A 13880-nucleotide genomic window follows, 5' to 3' on the forward strand; every position below is an offset into this window, starting at 1 on the left:
TTTTCTTGCAAAAGTGACCACAGTTTGTGGTTGGGGGGACAAAGTTGCCTAGTACAAGTCTCGTTCCGCAATTTTTTTAGTCTGCGGGAGGAGCTCGTGGGGGACGAATCCCTGGGTGAGCTCCCCATTGCAGCTGCGCCCTTGGGCCGCCCTGCCTCTCTGGGGAGTCGGGTCCACCCGTGGTTTGTCCCACAGCCCCGACTCTCTTCCCGTTGGAGGGGTGGTCCGGGGGAGCAACGCTGCAAGGGGAGAGCCTTACGGGAAGGTCCCCCCTCCAATGCTCCTCCCACCAAGCAGGCTCACCGGGTGGGGAGCCGGCGGGGCTTGCCAAAAGTGCGGGTGGCGCTTGGCAAGTGAGAGGGGCTCTCTACCTCCAACCCTTGGGTGACGCCGCTCTTTAGCGATACCTCCCCTTGGGGCCGACCGGGTTCCCGAGTTCGAAGTCTTAATGGGGGCCGATTTACAGGTGCGCTCCCACCTCGTAAGGCGAGGGTCAGACGGGCCCCCTAGGGGAACGCGGTTGCAGAGGCGGCGACGTGGGCAGGGCTTTCCCGGTCGGTGGAGGTAGACCCCCCTTGCGTCTCAAAGGGCGCAAGTGGGGGCCCGCCCGCGTGGAGCACGAGGGAGCGACGTCCTCGTCGTGTGCTCTGGAAACGCCCTTCTTAGGGCGGCCAACAGCTCCCCCCCTTATAAATGCATGGCATGGCGACAACCTTTGTCGCCATGCCATAGTTTCGCCATTTCTCGTCCGATTCCCATCTAATTTCGACAGAGACTTCTTATTGGTGTAGTCACATGTCGCAATGCTCCACCTATCGCCACCACCTTGTTTTCGCCAAATTTCGTCGCCATGCCATAATTTCGCCATTTCTCGTCCGATTTCCATCAAATTTCGACAGAGACTTCTTATTGGTGTAGTCGACATGTCGCAAGGTCCCACCCGCCTCCACCCCCTTGTTTTCGCCAAATTTCGTCGCCATGCCATAATTTCGCAATTTCTCGGCCGATTTGTATGAAATTGAGCACAATGCTCCTTATTGGTATTGTTGACATGTCGCAATGTCCCACCCGTCGCCACCCCCTTGTTTTCGCCAAATTTCGTCGCCATGCCATAACTTCGCCATTTTTCGTCCGATTTCCATCAAACTTCGACGGAGACTTCTTTTTGGTGTTATCGACATGTCGCAATGTCCCACCCGTCGCCACCCCCTTGTTTTCGCCAAATTTCGTCGCCATGCCATAACTTCGCCATTTTTCGTCCGATTTCCATCAAACTTCGACGGACACTTCTTTTTGGTGTTATCGACATGTCGCAAGATCATACTCATCGCCACCACCATGTTTTCGCCAAATTTTGTCGCCAGGCCATAACTTCGCCATTTTTCGTCCGATTTCCATCAAACTTCGACGGAGACTTCTTTTTAGTGTTATCGACATGTCGTAAGGTCACACCCACCGCCACCACCTTGTGTTCGACAAATTTCATCGCCATGCCATAATTTCGCCATTTCTCATCCGATTTTCACGAAATTTAGACAGACATTTCTTATTGGTGTTGTCGACATGTCGCAATGTCCCACCCACCGCCACCTCCTTGTTTTCGACAGACTTCGTCGCCTTACCTTATTCCGCCATTTATCATTTGTTTTGCCCGACTTATCATTTTAAAACAATAGTGGCTGAATTTTAGTCACAAATTTAAATGCTCAAAACTAGCAAAAACATTTCGACTTGTATCGCGTAAAAAATCAGACGACCCACTAATATTATTACAAATTCTTTTTGTACATAAAGTTAGGGAAATTTAAAGCTATCGTACGTCAAAATCGTTGAATGCTGGAAAAACATTACTATTTGTAAAAAAGGCTAAAAAACTGTGCGAAAAGTTAGTATAGATATATATAAATGATGTCCAACTCTAGATAAATCAGCGAGAAGCATTTATGCATGCATGTACAATGTGAATATGTGTGGCAATAATAAGTGAATGGTATTAATTTCTTGTGGTTTGATATCTTTGTGGTCGTGAAACACAGTAATTTGTTTACTGCATGGAATACTTGCAAATCATACAACACTAATTTGTGTATAGGGAAATTATTTGAGTCATCGTCATCATTAAGCTTGATAATTTTATTAATTTTAAAACTTTATTGCATAAGAATGGAAAGAATTCATCAATTTAGAAAGCGGAGTCGAGCAATATCTGAAGTCGGAAAATTTTTTATAACTGTAATTTAAACAGTTATATATACTTTACAATAAGTCTCTACTAACTTTCCAACTATTTTGTGCAGATTGAACAAGTTCGAGTTTTATTGGAAGATTTAAAGAAATGGGTTGACCTACTGAATGCGAAGCATGGGGAAATTTTAGCTATTCCACTTTCTAACGATGGTAAAATATGCATGAATGTGTACACTATACCCTTTGAAAGCTTGTACATAATTTTCTCATTTCATTGAAACAGATAGAAACCAGCAATTAGAAGAAATTAATGCGAAAATAAAATCACTGGGACAAGTCACAAAATCCAAGTTGAAAGGTACATTTATAAGCATCACAGCGCGTCGATTTACATCATTTTTAAGCAAGTCCAATTTTTTCATACACATTTAAATAATTTTGAAGTATATGTTTTACAGGAATAGAAAAAACAATTCATGACCCCACCCCAGACGCTGCTGATGTTGTCGACGAATTTCATGAAATGCAAGAAGGTTTTACTAATTTTTTATGTACTTACAATTGTTTGGTTTCTATCTGATCATGAAATTAAGAAACAATAAATTGAAGGGGTGGCAAGACGCGGATCAAGCTCAATCCAGTTGTACACTCCGGCTACGACACGGATTCGCAAAGTGCAGTTTGCCTCCTTGGCGAAACAATTTAGAGAAATTATGACCAACTATCAACTATCGCAAGTAAACTATCGTGACCAGTTAAGGTCAAGGCTAAAGAGACAGCTTGAAATTAGTAAGTGCTTACGATGTAGATATGTAATAAATAAGTAGTGAATAAAGTTCTTTTTCAGCAAACGCCTCAATCTCGGAGGACGCTATAGAGGAGTGGATTGATCAAGGAAAAATGACCATTTTTACTAAATCTGTAATGTTTTAATATTTTTTTAAAGGAAATTCCAATTTTTAGACTTGATAAAATTTGAAATCTAGATAATTTTTGATCCGAAAATAGTCCGCGATGTGGAAGCTCGTCATAATGATTTACTCAAGTTAGAAAAATCTATAAGGGATTTAAACGAATTATTCAAGGAATTAGGGCAACATGTCGAATCACAAGTATTTCAAGTTTCAAGAATTTCACGAGTCGGATTCACATGACTCGTGAATTCCAAGAATTTCATCTGGGGAAATTTTTCTTACGTTTTTTTTGTGTTGGGCAGGGATTTGTGATCGACAATATTGAGCACACGGTGGCAAGAACGGTGTCCTTCGTGGAAAATGGGAGACAAAATGTTACTCAGGCACGAATTTATCGGGACAGTTTTCGAAAAGTAAATACAAATAGTGATTTATTAAATGAAAGATGTAACATAAGCACGAATTGGATTTACATATGCCTAATTTTATTTTTTTTAAGAAAAAGGCATGCTTGCTGACTACTGGGGGCGTGATATTTGTTCTAATACTCCTCGGCACTCTCATATATTTAAGTACGGCTCAAATTTTTTGACGCAAAAATCAAAAGAGGCCTTGCGACTTTCAGATATACTTTTATGAACATACACAAACGTATTAAAATTATTTATTTATGAAATTCAAAAGTTTACATATAATTTGTAGTAAAACTAAAATAAACTTTACGAAACTATGTAATTTGTCACTTCAAGTTCCATTTGTATCGCATTTTTGTCGCACCATACAAAAAAAATCAATTTGACTTTACCCACCTCATTTCTTAACTAGTAATTTTTTATAGCTTGTCCATAAAATATTTTTCGTCCAACCTACACTTAACTATTTGAACGCTGTCATTCCAAACGGATTGGATGGGCTCGGTCCCTTGAAACACTTTAATTCCAGACCGACCGTTTATATGATTGTTATAATGACGGCTAAATTCGGGCCAAACTATGTTATCGAAGTATCCCGGACAATCTGGTGGATTGTAGGACCGTGTCGACCTCCTCGTGCGACACTCATCTTTCGATAAGGTCAGAAAAAATCTGGCGTCACAGGCATCAAAGATAACTTGGGATTCAAATATGATAAAACCTTCAATTATTAGGACTGGAATGTTGCGGTATTTTGACGAGTCGAATTCTGAAAATAATTAGTTCATAAGTTTAATACTTTGAATGAAATTAATATTGTTGAATTTACATTTACCTAAATTCTGCACCGTTTTTAATAATTCGATCCCAGTATCAAAGTTTGGAATGGGGTCAGCTTCCGTAAGCGTGGCGTCCTGATGGGGATTCTTACTCCTCGACAGAGACCTGTCATCAAAAAACTCTCCCGGACCTTGTAATATTGCAGAGATGTCTTTATGCATGCGAGCCATGTCCATCGACCCCAAGATTTCATAGTTGACGTGATTCTCTACTTCCGGTACGCGAACGTGGGACGAGTGGTCATCGTCGTAAAAGTAGGAATCCTGGTGAACTATCCGACTCCAAGGGAAGGAACGTTGGAGTAGTTTAGTCAGAGTCGTTTTGCCTCCGCAGGTGACGCCAGAAACGCCTGAAAATTTAAGTATGGATTTTTAATTAGTAAAATATTTCTTAGATTCGTTATTAACAACTCACTCACCTATCAGAAAATACGACATATTTTGTCTCTTCTGATAATTGTTTCGTTTAAAATTCTTGCTAAATGATGATCCCGAAGAGTAATAATGATATCCTGCAAACTTATTGTTCGTCGAACCGGAAACAGCAGCGGAGATGGCTGTTGGATAAAAAGTGTAATATTTAGGTCAAGTTTTTATTACCTTCTGGTTTAAAGTGTAAAAATATGATATGAATGCCGCTGTTCTGACTTTCATGCAAATGATATGAATTTAGTTGAGAAAGTGTCTCATTTTATGAAGATTACGTGTATCTCGTGTTATGCATTTATGATTATGAGATGCGCATTTCTCCTTTCTTAAGATTTCTTCAGAATTTTAGTTTTGCTTACCTCTGCTGCCGATTATGAATTTGTTCCGGATTTTGTATGCAATGATTTTGTTTAGATGACCAGAAAGGAACGTTAAAGATAATAGCAATCTTGGCATTATTGATGAGTTGACATTTGATAAATTTTCACATGAAAACGCTGGATTGAGTATGTATGTAGGTGTAGAGTTTGTCTGAAAATGAGATAATTTTGTAATTTTTGTACAACGCAATTATTTATCTGTTAATAAACAATTGCTTGAATACATTTACTGATTTCTAGGGAACTTCTGCAAGGTGATAAATTGATTGTTATACCAAAACTTTAAATTCAGAACAATCAGAACGTGTAATGTTTTTGTGCAAGCTGAATGCTTCTCATTCCTCCGAGTTAACAATTTCAGAGACAAGAGATGATTATGAAACCCGAAAAAGTCCGAGGGAATGCCTATGTTGAATTAAACCCGAATCCGGGTATTACAAGGAACGGATATGTGTGCTATAGAGGTTGTGCATGTGCAAGCAAATCTGAATCGATTCACAGGAATAGCGTTATTTGTACTGGGACAAGAAAATAAATACAAATAGAAATCTTCTTTAAATAGCGTTATTTTTTGCAATAATTTCACGCCGGGTAAGATTTTGGCGTACAATTTATACATGTATACATATACAATTTATACAATGTATATAATTGTTGCTATCCACAGATTGGTAAACTTCTGATGTTCTTTACTAAATTTTTTCGATTTTCGCAGGAATGTCCTCAGCTTTATCGAGCATCCGGTCTTCGCCAATTCCAGATTTGGCGTATGATTCATATCGCAGCTTGTCCCTCCGGGACCAAACTTTGATTCGGCGACAGTTGGCGAGTGCTGAGGGGGTTCAACCACCGCCACCACCAATGCTCTCATCAATGTCACACCACCAACCACTCAACAATGGACATGGAAATGGGAACACTTTTTCTTCTCAACAACAACCAAGCAGCAGCAGCAACAGCAATATTCCTGGCGTGAGAAATTTTCAATCTTTCATTTTCCCCCGAATTAAATTTCATAAATTTAAGCCCTTTGGTATATTTTTGAAACTTTTAGATTAATTATCGCCAAAACATTTCCTCTCTTGATGAGCCTACACCTCCAAATCTTATTCGATCAAGATCAACAGCGACGTCGCATCGCGAGCCGCAATCCACGACTGCCAACGCCCCTCAAGTAAAGCGTCGCCCATCCTCGTTCTTCGTCACGAATGGCAAAGCCTACAACTTGGACAACTATGGTGGCGAAAGTCTCGCATTTTGGATACTCCTCGGAATCCTGTGTCTCTTAGTGGTTGGAAACTCAATCTTAACTTTTCTCGTCTTTGGCGTCATCAGAGTGGGAGTTGGAATGGAAAGTATCGAGGTGTGTGGCGTTAATACATTTTTTCATAAAAAATAAATAACCTAAGAAATTTTCCATTTTTTCTCCCCCAGTTTTTGCCTGGCAAATTAAAATTCTATGGCGAAACCGATCTCGGCGAGATTTACAAACGCGACGGAATTTTGCAAGGTTTTGACTCTGACCCGATCGAAATCACGGGTCACGACGGGGGCGAAGTTCACCTCTGGACTCATGCCGGATCTCAGCCATCCCTTTCCGTGGAGAGGACGGCGATCAACATTTCCTCCGTGACCGAATTTCGCATCGTTGACCGGAAGGGGAGAGAAGTCTTTTCGACAAACACACCAACGTTGGGATTGCCCAGAGGAGTACAAAAATTGGATGTTCGGGTCGCAAAAGTAAATCGGATTACGAGTGCGGTCAACGCGTCTTTGCAACTGGTCTCAACCACGTTTACGTATCTGAAAGGGAGCGAAGGAACGCATTTGGAAGGGAGACAAATCACTTTTAAAGCGGACCAGGACATTTTGTTAAAAGTAAATACGTACACAATTAAGTGTGAAATTTATTAATTCATGATTTTGCTTTAAAAATGCCTCTAAATTGCGCACTATTTTGCATTTCAGAGCGTCACGGGAAGCATAATCTTGTCTGGAGGAAAGGATGGAATTTATCTCAACGTGCATGACCTCCCCTTAGTTCGGGAAACTGCAGTGACGCGGAAAAGCCATACCGTTCCGACCTTGGGAAAGAAAGAGTCGCAATATCAATTATGTGCTTGCATGCCTTCTGGAAAATTGTATAGAGTGGAAATTCCTCTGAATAATGCGATACGACCGGACAAGCAGAGGGTTGGATGTCACACGCCGAAAAATCCTCCGTGTTAATTTTATCATAGTAATAATCCAATATCATGATTAAATAACAAACAATATCAGGATGAGAGTGTGTAGTTTGTTTTGGTAATTTTGAATTTTACAGTAAGTTTGCAAAGAGCAATGAAATTATGTGCAACATTTGAGTAAATAAAAATTGTTCTGACTTGAAATGCATGCAAAATGAATAAGACACAAATTGTTGTAATGAGATTTATGCAGTTTCAACTTCTTCGGTTTCTATCATTAAAAAAACATGGAGAAAGTTTATTAAATAAAATAATACAACGTTTTTGGAAATAAAAGTAAAGGCTTGATTGAATAAATAAATGAACAATCCTTTGTCTCAAAATTATTTCAACGTCTTTTCTTCCATGATCATAAACCAGCTTGATGAACAAAACTTACATTAATCATTGCTATTCATCTCGACGGCAAAATTGATGGATTCGTACTTTCTCCGGTTGTTATTAATCTCGATATATGAACATGTGCATACATACAAAATACACTTACTTTTCTCACCTCGTTTGCATAAACTTATATTACATACAATAATTGGGCATGTTTTTGTTCTTAACAATCCATAATTTCATTTATTTTCATAAAATAACAGCATTTGATTCGCATACGTTCGATTAAAATGATAATTTTATCGAAGCAGTCATGAAATTTTACATTAAAATATTGTTTGACATTTGTGGACCAAAGATTAAATCGTATGACTTAATTTTTCATCAATACATTCGATGAAAACGACTTATTTTCTAAAATATTGTTTGACATTTGTGGACCAAAGATTAAATCGTATACATGCGATTTATGTTATAATTTCATCGATACAATGATGAAAGATTTTAAAAAATATTGTTTGACATTTGTGGACCAAAGACTAAATCGTATAAATTAAATTATTTCATCGACACCATGATGAAGTTCTTTTAAAATATTGTTTGACATTTGTGGACCAAAGATTAAATCGTAGATCTAACTATTTTCATCGATACCTTTGATGAAAGTTTCCTCTTCTAAAATATTGTTTGACATTTGTGGACCAAAGAATAAAACGTATTTGATTAGCTAAAAATATTGTTTGACATTTGTGGACCAAAGATTAAAACGTGTTTCACAACATAGTACTAGTACATAACTAGTGCATTAACTAATTTCATCAATACCTTGATGAAAGATTTTCTAAATTAAACTCAGATCGTTTAGAAGGGAACACTATTTCAAAAGCTAATTCAAGAGAACTATTCGATATTATGTAATGGTAAAGAGTTGTATGGGTACCGACACTCGGAGAAGCAACTAAATTTAAATTAACGACGTATAATTTTAAAAAGTTGATGCTAAGATGACACATGCCGGCAGTCGTCGCAGGATCAGGTGAATCTGTAAAAAATTAAGAAAACAAAACCTTAAAATCAAATTAAATAATGTTAAGTCCAAAACTTAAATATTACTGAAGGATTTTGTAGAAATTTCAAGTTATGATAACATCAAATGCAAATATCAATCACAAACAATAGTACAAAATCGACAATGCTTGCAAAATATTATGGCAAATCTTGCAAGGTTTCTAAAAGTTAACTTACAATTAATATCAAATGAGAAGACTAATTTGGCCAAGTCAGAATGTGAAGGCTGGGTCATGTTTGTTGAGTTGCAGAATCCCGTCTCCAGAATCTGTACAAATTATGAACCACATTTTAAAAAACGTTCAAAAACGAATCAAAAAGCACATAAACAGTTAGAACTGCAAAAATCTTATCAAATAAGTCTCAGTCGTTTCTCTTAGATAAGGCCAAACTTCAAAGCAAATTCAAGTTTGAGTAAAATATCCAACTTGTGAAACTGACCTAAACTCAAAGCCGATTAAAAATCACGTCCTCGCCTCCACCAACTTCATCACCCCCATCCCATCTTGGTCTACAAATCCTGTTAAAAAACAAAACAAAGCCTTATTTAGGAAACGTAAAAATAAGAATACAAAATTTCCTCATGTCACATGAAGCATTATGACATAATTGCGTCCCATAAAAACAATGCTAACTGCACTTGTCTACGTCAACACTTACATTTTCTTTAAACTTCCTTAAATTCACGTCTCATCAGGTCTCCACCTCCTCCCACTACGACAAAATCCTAAGTTAAAAAACCTTTCATTAAAAAATTGTGTAATAAACAATCCAACAAAAAACGTCGTCACTCGTCACAATTCTCATAATTTTAATTACGCCACAAATTAAATAAACATTAAGCACTTACCTTAACTCAAACTATGTTAACTTCCACCTCCTCCCACAGTTAGTTAGTCGACGAAATTAACAAATTAAAAAAATGTCGGCTGGCCATGCCTCCAGCCAAAATTTGGAGATGGCATCAACTCGGCCGCCTCCTTCGCACTGAACGAAATCATTTCTGTCCGTGAGAAAGAGACCTCGGGCTGAAAATGGAAATGCGTTTTAAGCCACGCTTTTTATAACAAAGAACGAGAGCGGGTTTAGCATCTCGGCAGTGCAGATACGACGAGACTTGTTTATAAACTTGGTAAAACGTTGCAGGATAAATTCATACGAGACAAAATTTACTCAGTTCACGAAAATTGGCGTGAATATTTATAGAAATGGATGACCTACATTATGTCAAAGGCATTATAAATTTATGCAAATTAATGGTGACAGCAATTCTCGTTCGTAAATCGGTGTTTGAGCTTTCAATTGTTAAGAATCTACTGTAACTTATGAAAGGTATTATTTAATTTTGTAAAATTCAAAATTTAGAAATACAGAAATTAGATTATAAATTAAAGTAATTTGAATGAAACATACAGTTTTTACATAAATTGTTAAACTTCGGAGCTAATTTATTCCTGTGTTCACGACGTTTTAGGTGGACAACCCCAGGGATGGAATTATGCAAAAGAAATTGTGGAGACTTATTTAGGTTTTTGGAGAAAGGTCGCACCGCATGGGTATTTTTAACAAAGGTTGAAGAACTTTCTGGAAGGGACGACGATGTCTTTGTTTAACTCTGGTCAATGAATGAAACCTTAAATATTTTAAGTAAGGGTCTCCTTCCACGAATTTTAGCCCACAAGGGTTCCTTAAAGTTTGAGTTAGGGAACAGTCTGGGCATCCTAGTGAGCGAGTTGACTTTTTCTCCTCGCCACTTACCAGTAATGTAAATGATTTTTGTCACTAAGACTTCTAATTTGCAGCTAATACAAAATGGATTGATTTCGTTTTGGTGGCAATAAATTCCCAAGTTTGTGCTTTACAATTGCCATGTTGCATAAATTCCATAATAAATCTCGGTGAAAAGTATTGGACTGAAACATGATATGAGTCCATGTTTCAGTTCAATACTTTTCTCTGAGATTTATTATGGAATTTATGCAACATGGCAATTGTAAAGCACAAACTTGGGAATTTATTGCCACCAAAACGAAATCAATCCATTTTGTATTAGCTGCAAATTAGAAGTTTTAGTCGAAATTTTTCTCCTTTTCTGGTTCGCGATGCCCCGTTTGGAGAGTGGGAACGGTCACTCTCAAAACCCAAAGCAACTTTTTACATGCAACTGCCTGCATTGTTTACATGAAAATCAGCTGCTCTCTTCGCCCCGCCCCCCCCCTCATTAGCAAAAAATCTCTCGGCACACAAGGAGACGCAACCGTCGTCTCTGTCTTTTAGTTATGAGATTTTTTCAACGTATATGCCTTCTTAAATGCAATTTTAAGGAAACTAAAAGGTGGAAATCTAAATGATTCTATTAAAATTGTATACACTTAATTTTTGGGTTAACATATTTCTGACAATGCAAAGATTTGGTTATTGTTGTAAAGCTTACATGTAAAAATATAATTTATTTAGGTTTGGATTATAAAGTACTTCGATTTTAAAACTTGTGGCTTTCAAAGGTTTGAAAATAGACTTTGCATCCATGTAAGTTCGCTTGTTGCGTTTCAGTGCCAAATATTTATTATTATGATTTTCTTACCGTTTAAGTAAGTTAAATTAACCATAATTAAATGAATGGATAACCACATGCATATTATTTATTATTAAAGGTCATGCACAAACAAACTTGCAATGAATTGTCAACCCTGTCTGTAATGATATGTCATCGTAGTCTCGATCGTCGTGTCATGATTTCATTATTCCTTTTTAATCATCATCATCTTCGACTTTTTTGACGCTGTGATTTTTTGTTCTTTAGGAAAGGATCATCAAATCGCGTATCGTAATCATTTCGACAAGCTACTACTTGCCAACCGATTAATTAATGAGCCTTCAAAACTGATTGTAATTGGAATTTGATATTATAAAAGAAAACTCGTTATGTGCAAAAATTTGCCAAATAGGGAGACTCAGGGATATGACGATATTATGTATGTCGTTTAATTCATTTGTGAACAGACTTAGCAAAAAAAAAGCTTTGAATATGTAGAGAAGAGCTATGCCAATTTTTTAGATGTCACAATGCCCGTCAGGTTTTAGGTTTCAAGTTTACGAAAAATTATGGGTTGGGAGAGTTTTTGAGAAAATAAAAATGTTTTTTTCTAAATTATTGAACAAGGAAAAGTTTAGGGTCCTGCAAATTAATCCAGTGAAATAATGAGAGCAGACTTTGCACCATATTTTTGTCCAGCCAAAATTTTGACCCATTTCCTTAATAAATTTCAAACAAAACCATAATAGTTGGAAATAAAGTTTGCAATTTACGAGCAGATTTCTCATTAACTTTGCCAAATCCGTCTGGTAGCCAGCAGAAAATTAAGGAAACTTAATCCAATCATGCAATTCATCAATCCCAATCTCAAAATCCAATCCAGACAAAGAATGAAATTGAAATCCCACTATTTTTAAGTCTTCCATCGTCATCATCATGAGCTCAGCATCACTATAAACACACATAATAATGGCCAACTTTACATACATACTGCTTGATAAGAATATTATCTAATACTTATTTTATGAAATGTGAAATGTATCGTAAACGTGGCTGTGAGTGAGTACGGTGCCTGCATAAACCAACAACAATGTCAGAGTCACTTCCTAAAAAGGAGCTAACTCTGACTTGAACATTCAAAGTCGAATGTATTTAAATTTTGCATAGGACACGATAATCTTAAATACAGCAGCAGCATCACAATGAATGATATGCCAAATGCCTTGAAGTTAAACTTGTCACATTTTCACAGCAACCTTTCCTTTTTTGGAGGAATTTATTCTGGTGGTCAGAACCTCAAAATGAACACATGATGATAGATGCCTTAATATCGGCTTAGTTTTTTAACGTTGGGAAAGAAGAAGTGAATTAACGGCCATTTATTTGGTTAAACTTGGGTGTAAAATTTACACTGGAAATGGATGAAGAACATAAATATCAATTATAAGTTGAGTATGAATTATTTGAAAAGTTTCCTTATCAAACCTGAGAAATTCTCAAGATGTGGAAACTTTCATGAATTTCTGGTTTTCTGAAATCCACAATTGCTAAATTATTTTAAATTAGTGGGTAGAATTTAATTACCTATTTTTTAAAACTAAATTATGTGAAATTAGACTCATTTCTCCTTCCTGCAATGTAATAATGCAGCTTAAAAGGAGCAAATATATGTCCTAATGAGAAATGTCCAAAAAATTACAATAAAAAACAATTTATGCAAATCCTTTCTCATATTTGTATTGTGTTTTGATGGGATTTACTTCATGGCATGAAATAGTTGGACCAAGTTAAGTGTGAAGTCCAGTCCATTAAAGATTAAAATATGAGTTATGGTCAAAATAACAAAGAAAGAATTTTCTGGAGTTGAAATTTGGATCATGTACAAAAAAGGGGTGGGAATGTTTACGGTTAAAATTAATGTAATTTATTAATAACTGCGACATTAAACCTGTCCGTACTTGGAGATATACTACTAAAGCTTTGTAGAAAAGAATACTGAATTTTTTACCGGCATTTATAAAACCCCCCCACCCCCACCCCCACCTAAATCCACCCCCACCCCCATCAAATCCACCCCACCCCCATACCCCAACCACCCCCACCCCCACCCTCGTCCACCCCCACCCCCGACCCCCATCCACCCCCACCCCCACCCCCATCCACCCCCACAATTTTTATGGGGCAACGTGAGATACCTTGGGGCAAAGTGAGATTCTATTTCATATTGGGGTATCGTTCGTAATTAGCGAGCGAAGCGAGCAGGTTAGGTTAGATCAACTAGGTACGCGGAAAGCCTGGAAGGCTGAGCTAGCAAACCTAGCTAGCTAGGCTAGATAGAACCTAGGTAGCTAGGCTAGATAGAACCTAGGTAAAAATTCTAGCTAGCTAACCTAGGTAGCTCTGCTAGCTAGCAAGGCTACCTAGGTTAGCTAGCAAGGCTACCTAGGTTAGCTAGCTAGAAGTGCTACCTAGGTTCTATCTAGCCTAGCTAGCTAGGTTAGCTACCCTAGCTACCTAGGTTCTATCTAGCCTAGCTACCTAGGT

The 13880-nt window shown here is 37.6% G+C and overlaps 3 protein-coding genes and 1 long non-coding RNA gene across 5 annotated transcripts; 2 read left to right on the top strand and 2 right to left on the bottom strand.

Moving 5' to 3' along the window:
- The first annotated feature begins 1417 nt into the window (after nucleotides 1-1417).
- LOC110853131 (syntaxin) lies at nucleotides 1418-3739 on the top strand. Its single transcript, XM_022101374.2, has 9 exons — nucleotides 1418-2232; nucleotides 2298-2397; nucleotides 2471-2545; nucleotides 2646-2720; nucleotides 2797-2976; nucleotides 3035-3108; nucleotides 3174-3299; nucleotides 3404-3514; nucleotides 3601-3739. The coding sequence occupies exons 1-9, from the start codon at nucleotides 2164-2166 to the stop codon at nucleotides 3691-3693; spliced, it is 903 nt and encodes a 300-aa protein (XP_021957066.2). The 5' UTR covers nucleotides 1418-2163; the 3' UTR covers nucleotides 3694-3739.
- Nucleotides 3730-5253, bottom strand: LOC110853267 (nicotinamide riboside kinase 1). The gene is made up of 4 exons (XM_022101519.2): nucleotides 5142-5253; nucleotides 4773-4910; nucleotides 4350-4703; nucleotides 3730-4283 (listed from the first exon to the last, which is right to left on the bottom strand). Exons 1-4 carry the CDS (start codon nucleotides 5236-5238, stop codon nucleotides 3934-3936), a joined length of 939 nt encoding a protein of 312 aa, XP_021957211.2. The 5' UTR covers nucleotides 5239-5253; the 3' UTR covers nucleotides 3730-3933.
- Nucleotides 5254-5621: 368 nt separating this feature from the next.
- Nucleotides 5622-7709, top strand: LOC110853135 (beta-sarcoglycan). The gene is made up of 5 exons (XM_022101377.2): nucleotides 5622-5753; nucleotides 5878-6134; nucleotides 6217-6525; nucleotides 6597-7040; nucleotides 7131-7709. The coding sequence occupies exons 2-5, from the start codon at nucleotides 5880-5882 to the stop codon at nucleotides 7389-7391; spliced, it is 1269 nt and encodes a 422-aa protein (XP_021957069.1). The 5' UTR covers nucleotides 5622-5753; nucleotides 5878-5879; the 3' UTR covers nucleotides 7392-7709.
- A 234-nt stretch (nucleotides 7710-7943) lies between these two features.
- LOC118436400 lies at nucleotides 7944-10839 on the bottom strand. 2 transcript variants are annotated; one of them, XR_004835419.1, is made up of 6 exons: nucleotides 10825-10839; nucleotides 9651-10602; nucleotides 9461-9527; nucleotides 9242-9320; nucleotides 8978-9068; nucleotides 7944-8774 (listed from the first exon to the last, which is right to left on the bottom strand). It is a non-coding gene; the product is annotated as an uncharacterized LOC118436400 (long non-coding RNA). The 2 variants fall into 2 exon arrangements; XR_004835418.1 differs by lacking the exon at nucleotides 10825-10839 and having other exon boundaries at nucleotides 9651-9828; nucleotides 10214-10228.
- Nucleotides 10840-13880: the final 3041 nt, after the last annotated feature.

Source organism: Folsomia candida, unplaced genomic scaffold, assembly GCF_002217175.1.
Source record: "Folsomia candida strain VU population unplaced genomic scaffold, ASM221717v1 Fcan01_Sc008, whole genome shotgun sequence".
In the NCBI taxonomy this organism is placed as follows: Eukaryota; Metazoa; Arthropoda; class Collembola; order Entomobryomorpha; family Isotomidae; genus Folsomia; species Folsomia candida.